General features: G+C 42.9%; 1 protein-coding gene and 1 long non-coding RNA gene across 2 annotated transcripts; one reads left to right on the forward strand and one right to left on the reverse strand.

The window, feature by feature from the left end:
- Positions 1 to 7,452: 7,452 nt before the first annotated feature.
- On the reverse strand, positions 7,453 to 11,419 carry LOC124066195. The gene is made up of 7 exons (XR_006844545.1): positions 11,007 to 11,419; positions 10,312 to 10,970; positions 9,617 to 10,275; positions 8,922 to 9,580; positions 8,227 to 8,885; positions 7,532 to 8,190; positions 7,453 to 7,495 (listed from the first exon to the last, which is right to left on the reverse strand). It is a non-coding gene; the product is annotated as an uncharacterized LOC124066195 (long non-coding RNA).
- A 4,775-nt stretch (positions 11,420 to 16,194) lies between these two features.
- Positions 16,195 to 19,814, forward strand: wu:fj16a03 (uncharacterized protein LOC335475 homolog). The gene is made up of 3 exons (XM_046402701.1): positions 16,195 to 16,353; positions 19,429 to 19,530; positions 19,661 to 19,814. The coding sequence occupies exons 1-3, from the start codon at positions 16,308 to 16,310 to the stop codon at positions 19,744 to 19,746; spliced, it is 234 nt and encodes a 77-aa protein (XP_046258657.1). The 5' UTR covers positions 16,195 to 16,307; the 3' UTR covers positions 19,747 to 19,814.
- Positions 19,815 to 23,712: the final 3,898 nt, after the last annotated feature.

Genomic DNA, 23,712 nt, shown 5'->3' on the forward strand with positions numbered 1-23,712 from the left:
GGTCCAGGAGATGGCCAGCTACCTGGGGCTGACATATGTGATAGATCTCTTTAAGTACTTTCCGTACATGTCTGTAGCGTGCGTCTGGGACTTTCCTTTGCTGACATATGACACTTAACGAGGTGGAAATTTTTCAACTTTGGCGCCCCCTAACTGTGGGCGTGAAGGAACCCGAGCGTCCGTTCCACCACGCCCGTACTCGGGGCACCGAGACCTTTCCGTAGACATCTCGCTTTCCTCTCTATGTCTAAGCATATGAAATTCAGAATCTGCCCATCCCCCACCACAGCTTTCCAGCCAGCCAAGGCCCTCAGATCAACATTTCTGCCCTTTGAGGCTGTATTCCACCTATTTTTCAAAGTTGAGATAACCTGCCATGTCTGACATATGTTGTAGAGGTCACTGAGACATGCCCAAATTTAAAATTTGGGGGTCCCAGAAAATCACAGACCCTCGCTACACCCTCTAGACCCCCTGCCAAGTCAACCTGCCAAAACTCCCACTATGTATCTTTTCAATTATATTTTTCCAAAGTTTAAGTGCACATTTCTCTGGAAGAGGACAACACAGACAGACCGTTCCAAGACAGTTGTGCTCATCAAAGCACTGCGTACTAGACCGTGTGCCCGGTGGGGCATTTGGGCAACTTTTTGGCACAAAAGTGGCGCTAATGGTACGGCGCCCACAGGAACTGGGTAAGCCTTCCGCGCCGTTTCGGGAGCTGTGCTCGCCTAGTCTGTGGCGGCTTCCCCTGGCAAGTTTGGTCCAGGAGATGGCCAGCTACCTGGGGCTGACATATGCGATAGATCTCTTTAAGCACTTTCCGTACATGTCTGTAGCGTGCGTCTGGGACTTTCCTTTGCTGACATATGACACTTAACGAGGTGGAAATTTTCCAACTTTGGCGCCCCCTAACTGTGGGCGTGAAGGAACCCGAGCGTCCGTTCCACCACGCCCGTACTCGGGGCACCGAGACCTTTCCGTAGACCCCTCCGTTGAGACTGTACTCCCCAAAATGGGCAAGATGCCAACCCTAGGTCCAAAATTCAAGAAGGTCTTGGTCTCTATGCCTCCTCATGCCCTTTGCCAATTTTAGGTCTCTTTAGTGAAGTGACCCAAAGCAAGGATGTGCAGATCCGGCTCTGACATATGTGGTAGGACCCTTTGAGAGCTTTCAGACGCAGTTGGACCTATGTCTCTAGCCCATTGCGTTCCCAAGTTATGGCCATTAAAATTCCAGGGGTCAAGAGGTCACCAATGAAAATGACTTGAGGTTTTACGGGCAGGGTTTTGGGTGCCTGCTCAGCCATACAATGTGCTAGAGACCTGCAACCAACTCAGACCGAGAGCAGGCATCCCCCCGATGGCCTGAGTCAATTTTTGTGCCTGTGGCCCCACAGGAAGGGCTCCAAAAAAGGCCCCAAACTCTCCAAGGTCGCCTGTATAGTCATAAATGGGTATACAGGTAAGGACATGGAAATTCCACATGTACATCTGTGGGCTTCCAAATTGGTGTCTAGTAGATACAAAAATGGAAATTTCCACATTCACATCTATGGCTTCCAAATTCGCGTCTAATAGACACAAAAATGGAAATTTCCAAATTTACATCTATGGCTTCCAAGTTCGCGTCTAATAGATACAAATGTGGAAGAGCTTGAATGGTCATAGATGTAAATATGGAAATTTCCATTTTGACATCTATTAAGCATGATTTTGGAACCTCGTAGACCTAAATGCGGAAGAGTCAACATTCACAGCTATGGCATATATTTCTAAGTTTTTAATGGCACATTTCTCTGGAACAGTGCAACACAGACAGACCGTCCCAAGACAGCTGTGCTCAGCAAAGCAGCGTGTATTAGACCATGTGCCCGGTGGGGCATTTGGGCAACCTTTTGGCACAAAAGTGGCGCTAATGGTACGGCGCCCACAGGAACTGGGTAAGCCTTCCGCGCCGTTTCGGGGGCTGTGCTCGCCTAGTCTGTGGCGGCTTCCCCTGGCAAGTTTGGTCCAGGAGATGGCCAGCTACCTGGGGCTGACATATGTGATAGATCTCTTCAAGCACTTTCCGTACATGTCTGTAGCGTGCGTCTGGGACTTTCCTTTGCTGACATATGACACTTAACGAGGTGGAAAATTTTCAACTTTGGCGCCCCCTAACTGTGGGCGTGAAGGAACCCGAGCGTCCGTTCCACCACGCCCGTACTCGGGGCACCGAGACCTTTCCGTAGACCCCTCTGTTGAGACTGTACTCCCCAAAATGGGCAAGATGCCAACCCTAGGTCCAAAATTCAAGAAGGTCTTGGTCTCTATGCCTCCTCATGCCCTTTGCCAATTTTAGGTCTCTTTAGTGAAGTGACCCAAAGCAAGGATGTGCAGATCCGGCTCTGACATATGTGGTAGGACCCTTTGAGAGCTTTCAGACGCAGTTGGACCTATGTCTCTAGCCCATTGCGTTCCCAAGTTATGGCCATTAAAATTCCAGGGGTCAAGAGGTCACCAATGAAAATGACTTGAGGTTTTACGGGCAGGGTTTTGGGTGCCTGCTCAGCCATACAATGTGCTAGAGACCTGCAACCACCTCAGACCGAGAGCAGGCATCCCCCCGATGGCCTGAGTCAATTTTTGTGCCTGTGGCCCCCCAGGAAGGGCTCCAAAGAAGGCCCCAAACTCTCCAAGGTCGCCTGTATAGTCATAAATGGGTATACAGATAAGGACATGGAAATTCCACATGTACATCTGTGGGCTTCCAAATTGGTGTCTAGTAGATACAAAAATGGAAATTTCCACATTCACATCTATGGCTTCCAAATTCGCGTCTAATAGACACAAAAATGGAAATTTCCAAATTTACATCTATGGCTTCCAAGTTCGCGTCTAATAGATACAAATGTGGAAGAGCTTGAATGGTCATAGATGTAAATATGGAAATTTCCATTTTGACATCTATTAAGCATGATTTTGGAACCTCGTAGACCTAAATGCGGAAGAGTCAACATTCACAGCTATGGCATATATTTCTAAGTTTTTAATGGCACATTTCTCTGGAACAGTGCAACACAGACAGACCGTCCCAAGACAGCTGTGCTCAGCAAAGCAGCGTGTATTAGACCATGTGCCCGGTGGGGCATTTGGGCAACCTTTTGGCACAAACGTGGCGCTAATGGTACGGCGCCCACAGGAACTGGGTAAGCCTTCCGCGCCGTTTCGGGAGCTGTGCTCGCCTAGTCTGTGGCAGCTTCCCCTGGCAAGTTTGGTCCAGGAGATGGCCAGCTACCTGGGGCTGACATATGTGATAGATCTCTTTAAGTACTTTCCGTACATGTCTGTAGCGTGCGTCTGGGACTTTCCTTTGCTGACATATGACACTTAACGAGGTGGAAATTTTTCAACTTTGGCGCCCCCTAACTGTGGGCGTGAAGGAACCCGAGCGTCCGTTCCACCACGCCCGTACTCGGGGCACCGAGACCTTTCCGTAGACATCTCGCTTTCCTCTCTATGTCTAAGCATATGAAATTCAGAATCTGCCCATCCCCCACCACAGCTTTCCAGCCAGCCAAGGCCCTCAGATCAACATTTCTGCCCTTTGAGGCTGTATTCCACCTATTTTTCAAAGTTGAGATAACCTGCCATGTCTGACATATGTTGTAGAGGTCACTGAGACATGCCCAAATTTAAAATTTGGGGGTCCCAGAAAATCACAGACCCTCGCTACACCCTCTAGACCCCCTGCCAAGTCAACCTGCCAAAACTCCCACTATGTATCTTTTCAATTATATTTTTCCAAAGTTTAAGTGCACATTTCTCTGGAAGAGGACAACACAGACAGACCGTTCCAAGACAGTTGTGCTCATCAAAGCACTGCGTACTAGACCGTGTGCCCGGTGGGGCATTTGGGCAACTTTTTGGCACAAAAGTGGCGCTAATGGTACGGCGCCCACAGGAACTGGGTAAGCCTTCCGCGCCGTTTCGGGAGCTGTGCTCGCCTAGTCTGTGGCAGCTTCCCCTGGCAAGTTTGGTCCAGGAGATGGCCAGCTACCTGGGGCTGACATATGCGATAGATCTCTTTAAGCACTTTCCGTACATGTCTGTAGCGTGCGTCTGGGACTTTCCTTTGCTGACATATGACACTTAACGAGGTGGAAATTTTCCAACTTTGGCGCCCCCTAACTGTGGGCGTGAAGGAACCCGAGCGTCCGTTCCACCACGCCCGTACTCGGGGCACCGAGACCTTTCCGTAGACCCCTCCGTTGAGACTGTACTCCCCAAAATGGGCAAGATGCCAACCCTAGGTCCAAAATTCAAGAAGGTCTTGGTCTCTATGCCTCCTCATGCCCTTTGCCAATTTTAGGTCTCTTTAGTGAAGTGACCCAAAGCAAGGATGTGCAGATCCGGCTCTGACATATGTGGTAGGACCCTTTGAGAGCTTTCAGACGCAGTTGGACCTATGTCTCTAGCCCATTGCGTTCCCAAGTTATGGCCATTAAAATTCCAGGGGTCAAGAGGTCACCAATGAAAATGACTTGAGGTTTTACGGGCAGGGTTTTGGGTGCCTGCTCAGCCATACAATGTGCTAGAGACCTGCAACCAACTCAGACCGAGAGCAGGCATCCCCCCGATGGCCTGAGTCAATTTTTGTGCCTGTGGCCCCCCAGGAAGGGCTCCAAAAAAGGCCCCAAACTCTCCAAGGTCGCCTGTATAGTCATAAATGGGTATACAGGTAAGGGCATGGAAATTCCACATGTACATCTGTGGGCTTCCAAATTGGTGTCTAGTAGATACAAAAATGGAAATTTCCAAATTTACATCTATGGCTTCCAAGTTCGCGTCTAATAGATACAAATGTGGAAGAGCTTGAATGGTCATAGATGTAAATATGGAAATTTCCATTTTGACATCTATTAAGCATGATTTTGGAACCTCGTAGACCTAAATGCGGAAGACTCAACATTCACAGCTATGGCATATATTTCTAAGTTTATAATGGCACATTTCTCTGGGACAGTGCAACACAGACAGACCGTCCCAAGACAGCTGTGCTCAGCAAAGCAGCGCGTATTAGACCATGTGCCCGGTGGGGCATTTGGGCAAGCTTTTGGCACAAACGTGGCGCTAATGGTACGGCGCCCACAGGAACTGGGTAAGCCTTCCGCGCCGTTTCGGGGGCTGTGCTCGCCTAGTCTGTGGCGGCTTCCCCTGGCAAGTTTGGTCCAGGAGATGGCCAGCTGTCTGGGGCTGACATATGTGATAGATCTCTTTAAGCACTTTCCGTACATGTCTGTAGCGTGCGTCTGGGACCTTCCTTTGCTGACATATGACACTTAACGAGGTGGAAATTTTTCAACTTTGGCGCCCCCTAACTGTGGGCGTGAAGGAACCCGGGCGTCCGTTCCACCGCGTCCATAATCGGGGCACCGAGACCTTTCCGTAGACATCTCGCTTTCCTCTCTATCTCTAAGCATATGAAATTCAGAATCTGCCCATCCCCCACCACAGCTTTCCAGCCAGCCGAAGCCCTCAGATCAACATTTCTGCCCTTTGAGGCTGTATTCCACCTATTTCTCAAAGTTGAGATAGCCTGCCATGTCTGACATATGTTGTAGAAGTCACTGAGACATGCCCAAATTTAAAATTTGGGGGTCCCAGAAAATCACAGACCCTCGCTACACCCTCTAGACCCCCTGCCAAGTCAACCTGCCAAATTTCCCACTATGTATCTTTTCAATTATATTTTTCCAAAGTTTAAGTGCACATTTCTCTGGAAGAGGACAACACAGACAGACCGTTCCAAGACAATTGTGCTCATCAAAGCACTGCGTACTAGACCATGTGCCCGGTGGGGCATTTGGGCAACCTTTTGGCACAAAAGTGGCGCTAATGGTACGGCGCCCACAGGAACTGGGTAAGCCTTCCGCGCCGTTTCGGGAGCTGTGCTCGCCTAGTCTGTGGCAGCTTCCCCTGGCAAGTTTGGTCCAGGAGATGGCCAGCTGTCTGGGGCTGACATATGTGATAGATCTCTTTAAGCACTTTCCGTACATGTCTGTAGCGTGCGTCTGGGACTTTCCTTTGCTGACATATGACACTTAACGAGGTGGAAATTTTTCAAATTTGGCGCCCCCTAACTGTGGGCGTGAAGGAACCCGAGCGTCCGTTCCACCGCGTCCATAATCGGGGCACCGAGACCTTTCCGTAGACATCTCGCTTTCCTCTCTATGTCTAAGCATATGAAATTCAGAATCTGCCCATCCCCCACCACAGCTTTCCAGCCAGCCGAAGCCCTCAGATCAACATTTCTGCCCTTTGAGGCTGTATTCCACCTATTTCTCAAAGTTGAGATAGCCTGCCATGTCTGACATATGTTGTAGAGGTCACTGAGACATGCCCAAATTTAAAATTTGGGGGTCCCAGAAAATCACAGACCCTCGCTACACCCTCTAGACCCCCTGCCAAGTCAACCTGCCAAAACTCCCACTGTGTATCTTTTCAATTATATTTTTCAAAAGTTTAAGTGCACATTTCTCTGGAAGAGGACAACACAGACAGACCGTTCCAAGACAATTGTGCTCATCAAAGCACTGCGTACTAGACCATGTGCCCGGTGGGGCATTTGGGCAACCTTTTGGCACAAAAGTGGCGCTAATGGTACGGCGCCCACAGGAACTGGGTAAGCCTTCCGCGCCGTTTCGGGAGCTGTGCTCGCCTAGTCTGTGGCAGCTTCCCCTGGCAAGTTTGGTCCAGGAGATGGCCAGCTGTCTGGGGCTGACATATGTGATAGATCTCTTTCAGCACTTTCCGAACATGTCTGTAGCGTGCGTCTGGGACTTTCCTTTGCTGAGATATGACACGTAACAAGGTGGAAATTTTTCAACTTTGGCGCCCCCTAACTGTGGGCGTGAAGGAACCCGAGCGTCCGTTCCACCGCGTCCATAATCGGGGCACCGAGACCTTTCCGTAGCTGCCTCCGTTGAGGCTTTACTCCCCAAATGAAAGCAGACGTCCCCCTGATAGGTTGAGTCAATTCGTGTGCCTGTGCCCCCCCAGGAAGGGCCCCAAGAAGAGTTAGGAAGGTACCCCATGGATAGAGAGAAACTATCATTAAAAATCCCACTTAATTTGGATTTAAAATGACTGAAAACAGCAAATTACACTCCCTTGGAATTTTTGTAATAGAGCAGATACATTTATGGAACTTGGAGGATTACAATAGTAATCCCAAGATGACTTGCAGGATTACAATAGTACTTGGAAGATTACTTGGACAAGGACTTGGAAGTTTGAAAAATTGTGTTAGAGCGCCATCTATTGACGGCGACGACTTGGAAGTAATTCCAAGTAGTCACTTCCAATTTCCAAGTCGTCAATGCCGGATTTGCGTCGGATAGATACAAATTGGTCTTGGAATTATGGAAATTAAGGTAATCCTATTCATCGTCAATGGCAGAACCCTACCCCTAATCTGGGAAGGCGACGATTTAAAACAAAATAATAAAACCTAAAAGAAGGAAAATGTTAAACAAAATAATAAAACCTAAAAGAAGGAAAATGTTAAACACAGACTATAAAAGCACGAATATACTTACCTGTTCATTCAGTTTGTCTCCGACGTCGAGGAAGCAGTCAGCTCAGGGGGTGCCAATGGAAAACGTGTGTTGGGCCTGAAGAAGACTAAACTAAGTCGAAACGTAGCCGGCAAGCAACACACGAGGGTGGGATAAGCCTAAGAAAAATGCTCCCCAAGTAGGGTAGAAGCAAAGAAACAGTGGGATGGGAGAAAGTAAGGGAAAGAAAGATGGTTAAACAAAGACAAACTGTTGATACTTGATATAGCAAAGGCGAAACTTACCTGCATGTTGGGGGCCGGGGCAGTGGTCTCTCCAAGGATGGACCGTGCACTTCCTGTCTCCCCTAGTGGGAGGCAGGCTCATCTTCAAATCCTAACTCAGCCAGTGCCTCCTTGGGCTCAAGGGGCCGCTGTCCCACCCCTTAACTTTAAACCCTAATTTGGGCTAACTATATTCAAGATGAAGCTAAGCTAAGCTACTACCCCTATCCCTATTCCCCTTTACCCTATACTTACCTGGTCAGTTAACCCTAACCCCAACCCTACCTACCCCTAGCTATACTTACCTTCTGACTAACCCTAACCCTAATCTGGGAAGGCGACGATTTAAAACAAAATAATAAAACCTAAAAGAAGGAAAATGTTAAACAAAATAATAAAACCTAAAAGAAGGAAAATGTTAAACACAGACTATAAAAGCACGAATATACTTACCTGTTCATTCAGTTTGTCTCCGACGTCGAGGAAGCAGTCAGCTCAGGGGGTGCCAATGGAAAACGTGTGTTGGGCCTGAAGAAGACTAAACTAAGTCGAAACGTAGCCGGCAAGCAACACACGAGGGTGGGATAAGCCTAAGAAAAATGCTCCCCAAGTAGGGTAGAAGCAAAGAAACAGTGGGATGGGAGAAAGTAAGGGAAAGAAAGATGGTTAAACAAAGACAAACTGTTGATACTTGATATAGCAAAGGCGAAACTTACCTGCATGTTGGGGGCCGGGGCAGTGGTCTCTCCAAGGATGGACCGTGCACTTCCTGTCTCCCCTAGTGGGAGGCAGGCTCATCTTCAAATCCTAACTCAGCCAGTGCCTCCTTGGGCTCAAGGGGCCGCTGTCCCACCCCTTAACTTTAAACCCTAATTTGGGCTAACTATATTCAAGATGAAGCTAAGCTAAGCTACTACCCCTATCCCTATTCCCCTTTACCCTATACTTACCTGGTCAGTCAACCCTAACCCTAACCCTACCTACCCCTAGCTATACTTACCTTCTGACTAACCCTAACCCTAATCTGGGAAGGCGACGATTTAAAACAAAATAATAAAACCTAAAAGAAGGAAAATGTTAAACAAAATAATAAAACCTAAAAGAAGGAAAATGTTAAACACAGACTATAAAAGCACGAATATACTTACCTGTTCATTCAGTTTGTCTCCGACGTCGAGGAAGCAGTCAGCTCAGGGGGTGCCAATGGAAAACGTGTGTTGGGCCTGAAGAAGACTAAACTAAGTCGAAACGTAGCCGGCAAGCAACACACGAGGGTGGGATAAGCCTAAGAAAAATGCTCCCCAAGTAGGGTAGAAGCAAAGAAACAGTGGGATGGGAGAAAGTAAGGGAAAGAAAGATGGTTAAACAAAGACAAACTGTTGATACTTGATATAGCAAAGGCGAAACTTACCTGCATGTTGGGGGCCGGGGCAGTGGTCTCTCCAAGGATGGACCGTGCACTTCCTGTCTCCCCTAGTGGGAGGCAGGCTCATCTTCAAATCCTAACTCAGCCAGTGCCTCCTTGGGCTCAAGGGGCCGCTGTCCCACCCCTTAACTTTAAACCCTAATTTGGGCTAACTATATTCAAGATGAAGCTAAGCTAAGCTACTACCCCTATCCCTATTCCCCTTTACCCTATACTTACCTGGTCAGTCAACCCTAACCCTAACCCTACCTACCCCTAGCTATACTTACCTTCTGACTAACCCTAACCCTAATCTGGGAAGGCGACGATTTAAAACAAAATAATAAAACCTAAAAGAAGGAAAATGTTAAACAAAATAATAAAACCTAAAAGAAGGAAAATGTTAAACACAGACTATAAAAGCACGAATATACTTACCTGTTCATTCAGTTTGTCTCCGACGTCGAGGAAGCAGTCAGCTCAGGGGGTGCCAATGGAAAACGTGTGTTGGGCCTGAAGAAGACTAAACTAAGTCGAAACGTAGCCGGCAAGCAACACACGAGGGTGGGATAAGCCTAAGAAAAATGCTCCCCAAGTAGGGTAGAAGCAAAGAAACAGTGGGATGGGAGAAAGTAAGGGAAAGAAAGATGGTTAAACAAAGACAAACTGTTGATACTTGATATAGCAAAGGCGAAACTTACCTGCATGTTGGGGGCCGGGGCAGTGGTCTCTCCAAGGATGGACCGTGCACTTCCTGTCTCCCCTAGTGGGAGGCAGGCTCATCTTCAAATCCTAACTCAGCCAGTGCCTCCTTGGGCTCAAGGGGCCGCTGTCCCACCCCTTAACTTTAAACCCTAATTTGGGCTAACTATATTCAAGATGAAGCTAAGCTAAGCTACTACCCCTATCCCTATTCCCCTTTACCCTATACTTACCTGGTCAGTCAACCCTAACCCTAACCCTACCTACCCCTAGCTATACTTACCTTCTGACTAACCCTAACCCTAATCTGGGAAGGCGACGATTTAAAACAAAATAATAAAACCTAAAAGAAGGAAAATGTTAAACAAAATAATAAAACCTAAAAGAAGGAAAATGTTAAACACAGACTATAAAAGCACGAATATACTTACCTGTTCATTCAGTTTGTCTCCGACGTCGAGGAAGCAGTCAGCTCAGGGGGTGCCAATGGAAAACGTGTGTTGGGCCTGAAGAAGACTAAACTAAGTCGAAACGTAGCCGGCAAGCAACACACGAGGGTGGGATAAGCCTAAGAAAAATGCTCCCCAAGTAGGGTAGAAGCAAAGAAACAGTGGGATGGGAGAAAGTAAGGGAAAGAAAGATGGTTAAACAAAGACAAACTGTTGATACTTGATATAGCAAAGGCGAAACTTACCTGCATGTTGGGGGCCGGGGCAGTGGTCTCTCCAAGGATGGACCGTGCACTTCCTGTCTCCCCTAGTGGGAGGCAGGCTCATCTTCAAATCCTAACTCAGCCAGTGCCTCCTTGGGCTCAAGGGGCCGCTGTCCCACCCCTTAACTTTAAACCCTAATTTGGGCTAACTATATTCAAGATGAAGCTAAGCTAAGCTACTACCCCTATCCCTATTCCCCTTTACCCTATACTTACCTGGTCAGTCAACCCTAACCCTAACCCTACCTACCCCTAGCTATACTTACCTTCTGACTAACCCTAACCCTAATCTGGGAAGGCGACGATTTAAAACAAAATAATAAAACCTAAAAGAAGGAAAATGTTAAACAAAATAATAAAACCTAAAAGAAGGAAAATGTTAAACACAGACTATAAAAGCACGAATATACTTACCTGTTCATTCAGTTTGTCTCCGACGTCGAGGAAGCAGTCAGCTCAGGGGGTGCCAATGGAAAACGTGTGTTGGGCCTGAAGAAGACTAAACTAAGTCGAAACGTAGCCGGCAAGCAACACACGAGGGTGGGATAAGCCTAAGAAAAATGCTCCCCAAGTAGGGTAGAAGCAAAGAAACAGTGGGATGGGAGAAAGTAAGGGAAAGAAAGATGGTTAAACAAAGACAAACTGTTGATACTTGATATAGCAAAGGCGAAACTTACCTGCATGTTGGGGGCCGGGGCAGTGGTCTCTCCAAGGATGGACCGTGCACTTCCTGTCTCCCCTAGTGGGAGGCAGGCTCATCTTCAAATCCTAACCCTAACCCACTAACACTAACCCTAATGGAGCATCCTCTAAGAACCAAGTGCAAAACAGCATGCTAACCCTAACCCTAACACACACACAGACGCACACAGACTCACACACACACAAAGACGCACACTCACAAAGAGACACACACACACAGAGACACACACACAGAGACGCACACTCACACACACATATACTCACACACACACACAGAGACGCACACTCACACACACACACACACAGAGACACACACTCACACAGAGACACACACTCACACACACACACACACACAGACGCACAGACACACTCACACACAGACACACACTCACACAGAGACGCACACTCACATAGAAACATATACTCACACACACACACAGACGCACAGACACACACTCTCATACACACACACACACACACATACGCAGACACACACACACACTCACACACACACTCAGCCATAGAAACAAACCACGATTTGGAATTTGCCGTATCTCTGGAACTGTATGTCGTACAACCTCGGGGGTGGTACCGTTGGAAAGGGCGTGGCCACATTTGGGGGGTAGGACTTGGTTTCATCTCGCTACCACCTTCCTAGCCCAAGATATTCCAGTAAAAGTCAGATGGCAAATTTTGCCATCCTGCTTTTATCCCCTTAGTCTAACCCTAACCCTGGCCACATTTGGGGGGTAGGACTTGGTTTCATCTCGCTACCACCTTCCTAGCCCAAGATATTCCAGTAAAAGTCAGATGGCAAATTTTGCCATCCTGCTTTTATCCCCTTAGTCTAACCCTAACCCTAACCCTAACCCTAACCCTAACCCTAACCCTAGTCTAACCCTAACCCTAACCCTAACCCTTTATCCCCTTAGTCCTAACCCTAACAGACACAGATGAACACACACACAACCCTAACCCTAAGTGGCATATTTTCACCCGCACTAACACTAACCCTAATGGAGCATCCTCTAAGAACCAAGTGCAAAACAGCATGCTAACCCTAACCCTAACACACACACAGACGCACACAGACACACTCACACACACACTCACACACACACAAAGACGCACACTCACAAAGAGACACACACTCACCGTACCGTTGGAAAGGGCGTGGCCACATTTGGGGGGGTATGACTTGCTTTCATCTCTCTACCACCTTCCTAGCGGGGTTAGTTGCTTTTATCCCCTTAGTCCTAACCTAAGTGGCATACTTTCACCCGCACTAACACTAACCCTAATGGAGTATCCTCTAAGAACCAAGTGCAAAACGGGATGCTAACCCTAACCCTAACACACACACACACAGACGCACACTCACACACACAAAGACACACACTCACAAAGAGACACACACACACACACACAGACGCACACAGACACACACACACACACACACACACACACACAGATGCACACTCACACATACACACAGATGCACACAGACACACACACACACACACACACAGACAGACACACACACACACACACACACAGACGCACACTCACGCACGAAGACGCACACTTACACAGAGACACACACACACACAGACGCACACTCACACACACATTCAGACAGAAACAAACCACGATTTGGTTTGGTACCGTTGGAAAGGGCGTGGCCACATTTGGGGGGGTAGGACTTGGTTTCATCTCTCTACAATCTTCTTATCATGACATATTAAAGTTTACATTTTTTAAATAAAAAAAATTATAATGTTTTAAATTTAATTCAAACTAGATAGTATAAATAGAGGCACACATCAGCTTTGTTTCATTTCTCTTTTGATTTCGGGTGAAGAAGGTTGTCTTTTAGGTTTTTCCAGCTGTTTTAGCTACTTTTGGTCAGTTTGATATGGACTTTAATCAGGTTGCTAATGACAATATGTCAACCATTGCTCAGGCCTACAATCACTACAATTACATTGAGTCTTTTCTGGGTGATGATAGCCTGAAAATGGTGTTTTTGTCCACAAGACATGAGAACCCTCACCATCTAGTTTATTGCCATGATGTGGACGGGGTGGTGATGGAGCTTCACTCCCTGTCCTTCATCAGACCTGGTGTTTACCACCTTTTCCTTGGGGAGAAAAAACCCCCCCAAACTAACCCTAACCCTATGCCGATGTGGCAGCTGCTGAAAAAGCACCTAACCACACGGGATTACTCTCAGGCTGTGCTCCACGAATGGAGATACATGCATGGTGTCAAGGTGGAATTTGCAGATGGTGGGTGGCACCTGACTGTAAGCCTGGTACCCGAGAATCGCCGTTAGGAAACACATTGCTTAACGACAATGGAGAAGGGAAAATCCCTGACCTTGGAGTTCATGTGGCAGGTCATCAGTAAATTTAAAAAACTGCTTCATGAACTCTCCCCATTCTTGATATCACGGTCATCTGTTCAAAAAAAATAATTTGATGAAACTCAGTTAGATGGCCATATGTCCATCTGATCAGATGTTCATTTTGGGTCTGCTTGATCAAGCGCTGGCAGACAGCACACCTCCTGGGGGTTTGAAGGCCAGCACACCTCCTGGGGGCTAGGGTTAGGGTTAGGAGTCAAGGTCCAGGGTTAAGATAAGGATAAGGGTTGAGGTTGTGTGCCTGACAGAGATAAAGGGATAGATACGGATTTGAAGGATAAATGATTGATTTTAAAGGGGTAATCATAAATGATCGGGGAGTGTATGGAATTCATAGCAGCCAGGAATCACTACTATCACCTACCGGTCATCTGGAATCCCACTGCATGGGTGCTAGAGTGTTACAAAAAAAAAATAATAATAACAATTCCAGAGTCCGTACAATAATTATGATAGACCAAAGATAATAAATAATAAATAATGATTGATGAATATTTCATGTTAAATCCTAATAAATATACAAGAAACATAAAACCACTCATGTAGATCATGCAAAAACAATCAATCACTTATTGACAAATCATCAAAAATTAATAATCAGACTGTATAAAAATTAAACCGCATGCAATCAATGACATATCACACCTAAGAATACAGAATAATAACAATTACAAAAGGAAAGTAAGGGAAAGAAGAAAAGGATGAAAAAGGCTAACTAAGCACAGAGGAAGAACAAAGGAAGGGTGAAAAGGATGAAGAAGACTAACTAAGCAGAAAGGAAGAACAAAGAAAGATTTATACTTCACATAACCAAGGCGAAATCACAGTGTGTTTGGGGACTGGGGTGGTAGCTGTCCCGAGTGATGGACCATGCACTCTCTGTCTTCCAGAAAGGAGACAGTTCTATTTCAAATCCTAACCCTGCACAAAAGAGGATGGCAAATGTTGCGATCCTGCTTTCATCCCCTTAATCCTAATCCTAATCACAGAGTTTAAACCCAACCTATTTATTATTATAGTTGTTTTAATAAATAAAAAATAACTATACATACATTTTAAATAAATTTATAAATAAATAATGACAATAAATAAATATATAGTTGGAATAAATAAGGTTAATTAGGGGTTAAAATAGAATTTATTTATGAGTAATGAAAGGGTTAAAAAAAAGTTTAAAAATTTAAAAACAAGGTTTAGTTAAGAAGCAGGTGAAATAAGGATTAAAATACAATATAATTCAAAAGATTGGCAATGCAGGGCTTAAAAATTTAAAAGATAGTAAATAGAGTGTTTTTTTAAGTGTGCCAGGCCTGAGGAAGACCCATTTTGGGGTTGAAATGTTGCATTTGGGCACATTTTTTTTGCTTAAATAAATAAACTTTTTTTTTGTTTTCATAGAAACAAATTTGATTTTTTTAATACTTCATATATTTTTGATTTTCATTTCATATTGGTGTATTAAATAGAAATTTGTATTTCACTGATTAAATAAATAACAAAGGCAAAACTAAATAGTTAACTAAATAAATAAATAGAAATAACCCAACATGGGTTATGAGGATGAAGGGTGGACTGTGGTCTGCTACGACAGGAGGCGCCAGCGGAACCAGAAGTGGAGTGGCAGCTTTGGCCAGGGGAAGGACCGTGCACCTCGGGCACAAGTCCTCTTTCTTACCCATATTTAATTTAATCCAGTCCAACCCCAATGTAAATCCATTTCATCAGGGACACCAATCACAGCAAACAACACCGCCATACAGAAATATACAGGAGGATCGAGTTGACAATCTTACCCGGACCCCTGTGCCAGTGCATTAAAACAAGAATTTTGGTGAAAAAAAAGCAAAATCTAATACCCCAAACACCTAACCTGGTGTTATTATCCCCATTATTGATGCTCTGGTGTGTTAAGGTCAGTCTCAATATTCAACACACTGAGAATCTGTTTGAAGTTGTTCAACTTAGAGTAGGGTAATCCATTAGCTTGGATAAGTGAAAATCTTGTGTTGGGCAAGATGATGTTTAAGTTCAAACTCAGTGTCCAAAGTGCAAAAAAATGCTGATGTGATCAACTGTCAGCCAATCATTGACTTGCATGTTACAACTCAGCATACACACCACCTTAATGGGAAATGGCTGCATTTCTATATTGCTTTAACCAAAGTTCTTTTAAATTTGTTTGTTATTCACAAACACTCACACAGCAATGTTATCAACCTCCCACTGCTATCCTGGCCATCAGGAGCAATTTGGATTTAATGTCAAAATCCAAAGATGCGTCAATATGTGGAGAGCAGCCAAATCATGACTCAGCTAAATTCAGATGAATGTTTTCTTTGCAAAGTGGGAACTGAACATTTTGGACAAAAATCAGAGGTCATTTCTGAGGTGATATGAGTTCAGTTTGTCTTCAGATTAGTTATTTGTTTGTTCTTTGTGTGTCTCTGTGTGTGAGCAGTCAATAAAAGTCTAGCTTCTTTTGGGTCGCCTCGTTTCAGTTTGTGCTGTTGGGTAGAATCAACAGAAAACCAGAAATATGAAGATTTATCTTGTGCTACTGCTGCTGCTGCCACTCTGCTCAGGTAAATTTATACTCTCATACAACTAATTCTTTAAACTGAAGGTAGGGTGGCCAGGGATGAAAAGACTTTTAAGATATTTAATACATTGTTTTTTAAGTAAAAAAAAAAAAGTAAGTAAAAGCATTTGTGTAAGATGTATTTTGCTTTTGTCAGAGTAAACTTAACTGTGTAGCATACTTTACATGATGATATATGACACTACTGTTGACTTAAAGATCACTTTATCTACTAAATAAATTGTATTGAATGTCAGTATATGCACAAGTCAAATGTACAGCTGAGGGTCCCTGTTCAGTGTCACAATAAATGACATTTTTAGGCACAGTAATTTGAAGCTAAAACATGCAATTTATTGTAAATTAGTAGCACACAACAGAAACTGTTGTCAGTTCCCCAATGTTCTGACATGAGACCAGTACTTGTGGACAGAGCTGACTGCCCTCTGCTCTGTCAATATGAGATACTGGTGTTTTCTAAAAGTTTCAGACAGGAAAGAAGAAAACTAATCTGAATCTACTCCAGTAGCTTCAGCCATTATTCTACTTTGAACAGACTCATTATACTACAGTAGGAAAGCAGAACACCAACAAACCACCACCTTCTTCATAACAAAAAAAATGCAATGAATAATTAAATAATATTAGTGCAATGAATTTATCAAATGGATAAACAGATTTAAAGATTCAAGATCAAAATTCAAAGATTTTTACTGTCAATTCACTAGATGTACAAGACATCCAGGAGAATCGAAATTCTCTCTCTCTCACCTTAGTACTAATACCATGCAATTAAATTAAAAAAGAGAAAAGATAAAAATATAGCAGTATAAAAATAAATAATATAAAATTCAACCTATGTACAATATTGCTAGTAGTGCAAACAGTCACACACAATGATTGTGCTGAGTTTTTATGTGCAAAACAGCTGTGGTACGTCCTTGTGTAAATTGGGTGTGTTACAGTGTGGGGGCAGAGGTGGGATGTAGTGGAAGGTAGTGGACAGAGTTTAGCATCCTGACAGCCTGGTGGAGGAAGCTGTTCAACAGTCTTGTGGAGCAGGCTCAGAGGATCCTCCCTGAGGGCAGGAGACTAAAAGTTGCTTTTCAATAAAAATCTACTCAAGTGTTACAGGTGATAGTGAAACCTATGCTGTATTAAAACAGTTCACATAAACATAACAGTGTAAATGTAAATATGTATCATCCCCATCTACACCCTGGCAATTTGTATGGTTTACTGCAAAGTTGCTATTTCTTCACCAGCACAAGCTTATGTAGGAATGGCAACAGTCCCATTAGATGTAAAGGAACAGATCTTTTTCAACCTGACAGCATTTATATGTTATAGTGAACAATGATTCTCTCACTCTTGTTTCACTGTCCCACCTTTCCATCTGTCTGCCCCTGCTCTCTAATTGGTTGTCTTAAAACCTCAGGATCATGTGGATTATAGCATATAACAGTCACATGATTGTCAACAGGTTTATTTTCTACAAATGCCAGATTCATGTATGACACAGGGTGTTTGGTTAAATTGGCAATCTGTAAACAGTGTTTTTACATTATATTTATAGTTAAATGTTTACATTTTACGTATTTACATTTTAAGTTACTCATATAAAGTAAAAAATAGCTATCCAGTGAGTTGCACATTGTAACAGCTTCTCACTTCATAGTTTTGGCATTTCAGTGAAAGCTGACTTTGTAGTAACAAGCTCCAGAAAAAGAAATAACTTAGATTACTGTCAGTTAGCAAGTTACCTCTCTGAGATTGCTTATGAAACCACAGTCAAGCCACAATCAAGCAAATTGCTACAGGAAATTACTTAGAACCAGTATTAGCACAAAAGCATTTTCTGTGCCAACTAGGCAACTTACTCTACAAAAACATAATTAGGCATTTTTTCAGTCTTTATTATAGATCAAACTACAGTTAAACAGACCGGTAACAGAGTTTGGGGTTCACCACCCATTTTTGCTTTGACCATAGCAGAGGATGTTCTTATTGCAGGCAACGCACCACTGCCAATGAGTAACTTAAAAATACATTATGAATACAGAAAAATTAAAAGTATATAGCATGATATTAAAATAGTGACTAACAAATTAAATTCACATTACTAATGGCTAATAATGGAAAATAATGACTAGAGTTGAGGTTAGGGTTACCCTAACTCCCCAGGTGGAGCAGGAGATGTTGGTGGAATTTGAGCAATACAGTCTGTTTGAAGTCACCTACAAAAACACAGACTGCCTTCTAAGGAGTTCTCTGTTGTTTCCTGAGTGAAACATGCTGTTCTTTGACTGCAAACTTAGCACTAGCGTCTGAGGGCATATATACTACAGTCACAAAGTTCATATAAATACTGAGGACAGATAAAAAAAGCCTACACTTAATCATAAGCTAGTCAAGGTTAGCTGAGCAGTGATTTTAGATTATAGCAGCATCTGTTTATCAAGCTTTGTTTACATCAATGCACCTTTCACCACCTTTTGTCACATAATGGGCTGTTCTCACTACAGAAGTGCTAAGTAGACATAGCTGATGAAGAGTTAGTGTGCCATTAGGTTTTGTTGTTACAGATATCAATGCCACCTGCAAGTCTCTCTGACTGACACAGTTGGGTTGGTAGCCTTCAATTTCTTGCCAGTCTCTGGAACATATGCACACACCATCATGTTTATGACAGCAGGTAATGGCTAGCAGTGGCTGAGTATGGCTAGTAATTACAAGAATGATAAGGAGATCACTAAACTGTGACAGTTTATCATGTGCCATTGAAAATGTTTTTGCCTGTCCACCCTGGCTCACATGTCTCATAGGGTGCCACCTTGATTAGACTGGTTTATTATTAAACTGTGTTGTTTTCATTCACCTTTTCCCTTTTAAACTGTATGGAGGCCTTATACAATTGATTCCACGGATCAGTTAAGTATTTCTGATTCTAGTTCATTGGTTTATTTCAGCAGGATCATTCACTCTCATTTCATACTGTGAATCTTGTCACAGTTATTAACAACAGACAAAATTTGTCAGGTATGTATCAGGTGTCATTGCAGGTGTATTTGTGTTGCAGCTGAGCAGTTTCATATCCAGTGTTATGGTGAGGACTTCCTGATGGTCAACAACTTGCTGCTGGATTGCTCCAGCAAAGTCCAACAAGCCTGCTACACCAGAAGTGAGTCCTCTACCTGCTCACACAGGCTCCAGAATTCTTCATGTGGAACTTTGAAATTAAAATTTGAAAGGTGAAAAATAAGATTTGACAGTTTCATCTTCTTGTTGTGTTTTTATGTTTGCTGCTTCAGACAATGGAGAAAAAGGCTGTACCCAGCTTGAGAACTGCTCTAACCACGGCTGGACCTGCTGCTACACCAACGGCTGCAACGCATGAGCCAATCACAGCCTGGAAATCTCTTACATCTTCAAACCACATGATGTAAAATAAACTTGTGAGCAAGATTTCCCAGAATGTAGTGTGGCATTTATATGAGCTCAGTGCATGAATCGTAATGTTTACAGATGGTACCTTTCTGAAGGGTTAAATACAAGGCAGGATCAAAATATCCAGCTCTGAGTGAACTGGATCAACAAAACCTAAAACTGCTCTTAGCTCTGACACTGTCCCAGAATGAAGAATACTGCAGTCTCACTTCAGTGTTTTGGCAAAATCAAAATGAAATTCATTTTACATTAAATGTGATAAATACCAATGGACTAACCAATTTTCTATTGGTCACTGAAAGAAAGTGTGTGTCCGCTGGACAATGGACACAGTTTATGAGACAGCACTAAAAGTATCATCATTGTCATCAAGTTACTGATGTCTGTTCAGTTAGTGTTTGTAGTGAATAAATACAAACAAAAGTGCAGTTAGTGAGTTGGCACTAACTGCAATTGCTCTACAAACCAGTTTAATAACAAGGTCCCCGGATAATCAGATGATTAATGAGAAAAGAAAGAAGAAAAAACAAAGATTTGTTTTCCTCCTGCTATTGCTGATGATTGTCCTGCAGCTGGTACTCCCAGGAAACATTTGGTGCTTGCAGGCTAACTTGACATTTATGTGATCACAGTTCATGTCTTATTGGGGTACATCACCATACTAACTACAATGTTATATTACGTTTGTGTTTTGGTTCTTGACCCAAGGTTAGTTGGTAAAGGATTACATGTAATAAGCATGACTTAATCAGATTACAAAAAATAACTACAATCAGTCCAGATTACATTTGAAAAACTGTAACTACAGTTACATTATCAATGATTACTTGATTACTGTGTTTTAAAGACATAAAAAATGTGATTTTAAAACATGAAACTTTTATGATCTACTAGATGAACCAATGAAAAAGCAGGTCTGAAATATGTTCTTAGTGCTCCACTTTGTGGCTGACATGAATTTAGTTCTGGACTTCCGCATCTCCACCTGTGACAGCAGAGTTTTGAGTTTTCCATAACTGGTTTGTTATTAACTACTTATGGCTCAAAGTGTTTGTATTCCATTTCATTTACATTGAGGAATGACAATGAATATTTTGAAAAATTAATGATTAAAGTAAAATTTTGCATGCAGCCTTTCACTAAAAAAAAAATACCAAAGAAAAAAAAGACCAAAAAAAAAAAAAAACAGCAAAAGGAAACATCGTCCCTCATGTTGTAAATTACACACATAGTAACATTATACATTGTGTCAGTACTGTTTGACCAACTGTATAGTGTGTTTATGCAAAATGCTTTGAATTAGAATTGAAAATGTTTTTAGATGTTTACAGAGAATTTTTTTTTTTTTTTTTAAATACAAAGTGTAACATTTTCAATATTTCATGGTGAAGTAATCCAAAAGAATTCATCTTACATTTATTTGTAATCCAATTGATTATGTTATTATTTAAATTTCTATGTAATCTGTGGTCTGCAATCTGGCCCTGGTTATATCTGCACAACTGAATAGGTTGACGAGGGGGTAGGATGTTCCAGATAACAGTAACTTGGTGTGCTGCTTTGGAGGGACCCTCATGTTTTCTTTTTTTTGTTGGGATTGCTGTGCAACCACATTTTTTTGCTATTCAAGTATGGCCTAATTTTCAATGAAGAAACGTAATAAATCAACATTTTCAATTCTGAAATTTTGAAATACTTTATTCATTCACATTAGGGGTGTAAATCTTTCATGCATAAGCCATTCTGATTTGTATCTAGATACATGCACACGATTCGACACAAGAAAAGATACATAAAATAAAAAACGATCCAGTACGATTCAATTGGATTTGATGCAATACGATAAGATTTGATTCGGCACAGTACAGTAGTTGAAATAATTCTAAAATGATTCTTATCATTTGTTCAATGTGCACATTCATTTTATATTGTCATTTATCATGGTAATGGTTGTCAACAAGGCAAAAAAATATGTATGAAAATGCACAAATTATGTTTTGTTAATTGGATACTGGACACACGCTAAGGATTGATCACCTGCCTCAGAGGAGGGTGTATAGTGACTAAAGGCCAGAAACATCTGGTGATCCTGAGGTGTACTACTGACCAAGTGTCCTGGAAATTTTCAAAAACCAACTAGACCCTGTGAGTTAGCAAACAAACCCAACAATAGGATGATAGACTTAAGACTCAGGAAATAATAGAAAAATAATAACCTATGTTATAATGATAAATAAAAATAATTAGACAAGGCAATAAAATGAAATAAAATAGTGCTTGCTGCTAACAATAACTCATTCTGTTCACACACACAGCTGCCTTCTAGCCATGAATAACTGGTACAATCTGAATCCAGTACCTTCTAAATACTGTGAACATAAACTGGGGTCTATTTCAGATATTGAAATCAGAGTATTACTTCTGGCAAAATGGCACAAATTTCAGCCAAATACACAATAAGGAGATAACAAACAATAATTATTATCAAAAAGCGTCGCTAGTGAAGAGGGCTGAACCCCGATACAGAGTCACTAAGGGAGGCCGGGAAGCAGGAGTCCAAAATAATAGTCTTTTTAATAATACAAAAATTCAAAATCTCACACTCACAGTGGCAAAAGGACCATAGACAAACTGTGGTGACAAAAACATGGCATGACAAGACAAAACATAACATCCAGACAAAAAGGCAATTTCTGGCATGAAGACAAAGCAAATGAACTGACAAAGAGTGATGGGGAGGATGAGGACTAAATAGACAAAATAACAAGACACAGGTGAAACACATTAGGGAGGAGCAAGCAATCAAGATGAACTGAAGTAAAGGTACATGACACAGAAACACACAGAGGAAGTGACGCTTTCACAATAAAACATGAGAATTACCCAAAACATAATACATGGAAACTAATACATACTCCCAAACCCACCAAAGAGGAAATTTGTTTCTGCTCGAGTTTTTTAAGATTCTTATTTAGGAAAATCTATTGATCTGCATTTCCACGTTGAAGTACAATATAGAAACAATGTCTCCTGTGGTACTGAAAACTTGTTCTGCTGCTACACTTGTGGCTGGTATGCAGAGGTATCTTTTAGCAATTTCTGTCAGCAATGGTAAGTCCACCTGTCCTCTCCACCACTCTGTGGCAGAAGGTTTAGCTCTCTGTATCTCAGGATTTCCTCACTGGCCTTTTCCCTGGAGCTTCTTATTGGTGTTCTTACTTCATACATTTCTCCAAAGAGAATTTGTTTTCTGCATTTAACCCATCCTTAGTTGAACACACATGCAACACCCAGCAACTACATGCAGTGAAACACACTGTGGGCTACCACTGTCAAGCACCCGGGGGGGTTGAGTGCCTTGCTCAAGGGCACATCAGCCAGCTAATGGAGGTAGGGAACATTTTTCGTATCAATCACTTCACCACACCCAAATTTTTCCCGCCCGTCCGCTGGGGGAATCGAACCGGTGACCCTCCAGTCACAAGTCGCTTCTCCAACCTCTAGGCCACGGCTGCCCCCGGAAGGAGGACGCTAGAGATGGCTAGAGATGGGAGATGCTCTAAGGAGGACAGCCACTTGACATGCAAAACTATAACAGTATATTAGACCACTGATTTGGTCTTGTCATGTTGACACACTTTTCATTTTAAAATTTTTTAAATGTAATTGATGTATGCAGTAGCCTATACAGAAACACACTCCTTGGTTCTTCCTGGACCTGGACGGGGCTGAACTGGACTGGACTGGGGTCTGTCTGATCTGGATCATGCATAGGACTACTCTGACTGTAGTGGTTCTCCCCTGCTTTCTAGTAGTAAGAATAGTACAAAATAACAGTTATGATTAGTAACCACTAACCAGGCAAAATGTGGATTAACTAGTTGGCTAGTTCAATGCAGTAGCCTATAGGGTCTGC

The sequence above is a fragment of the Scatophagus argus genome, chromosome 10, assembly GCF_020382885.2.
Source record: "Scatophagus argus isolate fScaArg1 chromosome 10, fScaArg1.pri, whole genome shotgun sequence".
Lineage (NCBI taxonomy): Eukaryota > Metazoa > Chordata > Actinopteri > Scatophagidae > Scatophagus > Scatophagus argus.

Coding starts and splice junctions, on each gene's coding strand:
- wu:fj16a03 (XM_046402701.1), top strand. CDS start 16,308: ATGAAGATTTATCTTGTGCTACTGCTGCTGCTGCCACTCTGCTCAG. Junction 16,354..19,428: donor GCTGCTGCCACTCTGCTCAG/GTAAATTTATAC, acceptor TTTGTGTTGCAG/CTGAGCAGTTTCATATCCAG. Junction 19,531..19,660: donor ACAAGCCTGCTACACCAGAA/GTGAGTCCTCTA, acceptor TTGCTGCTTCAG/ACAATGGAGAAAAAGGCTGT.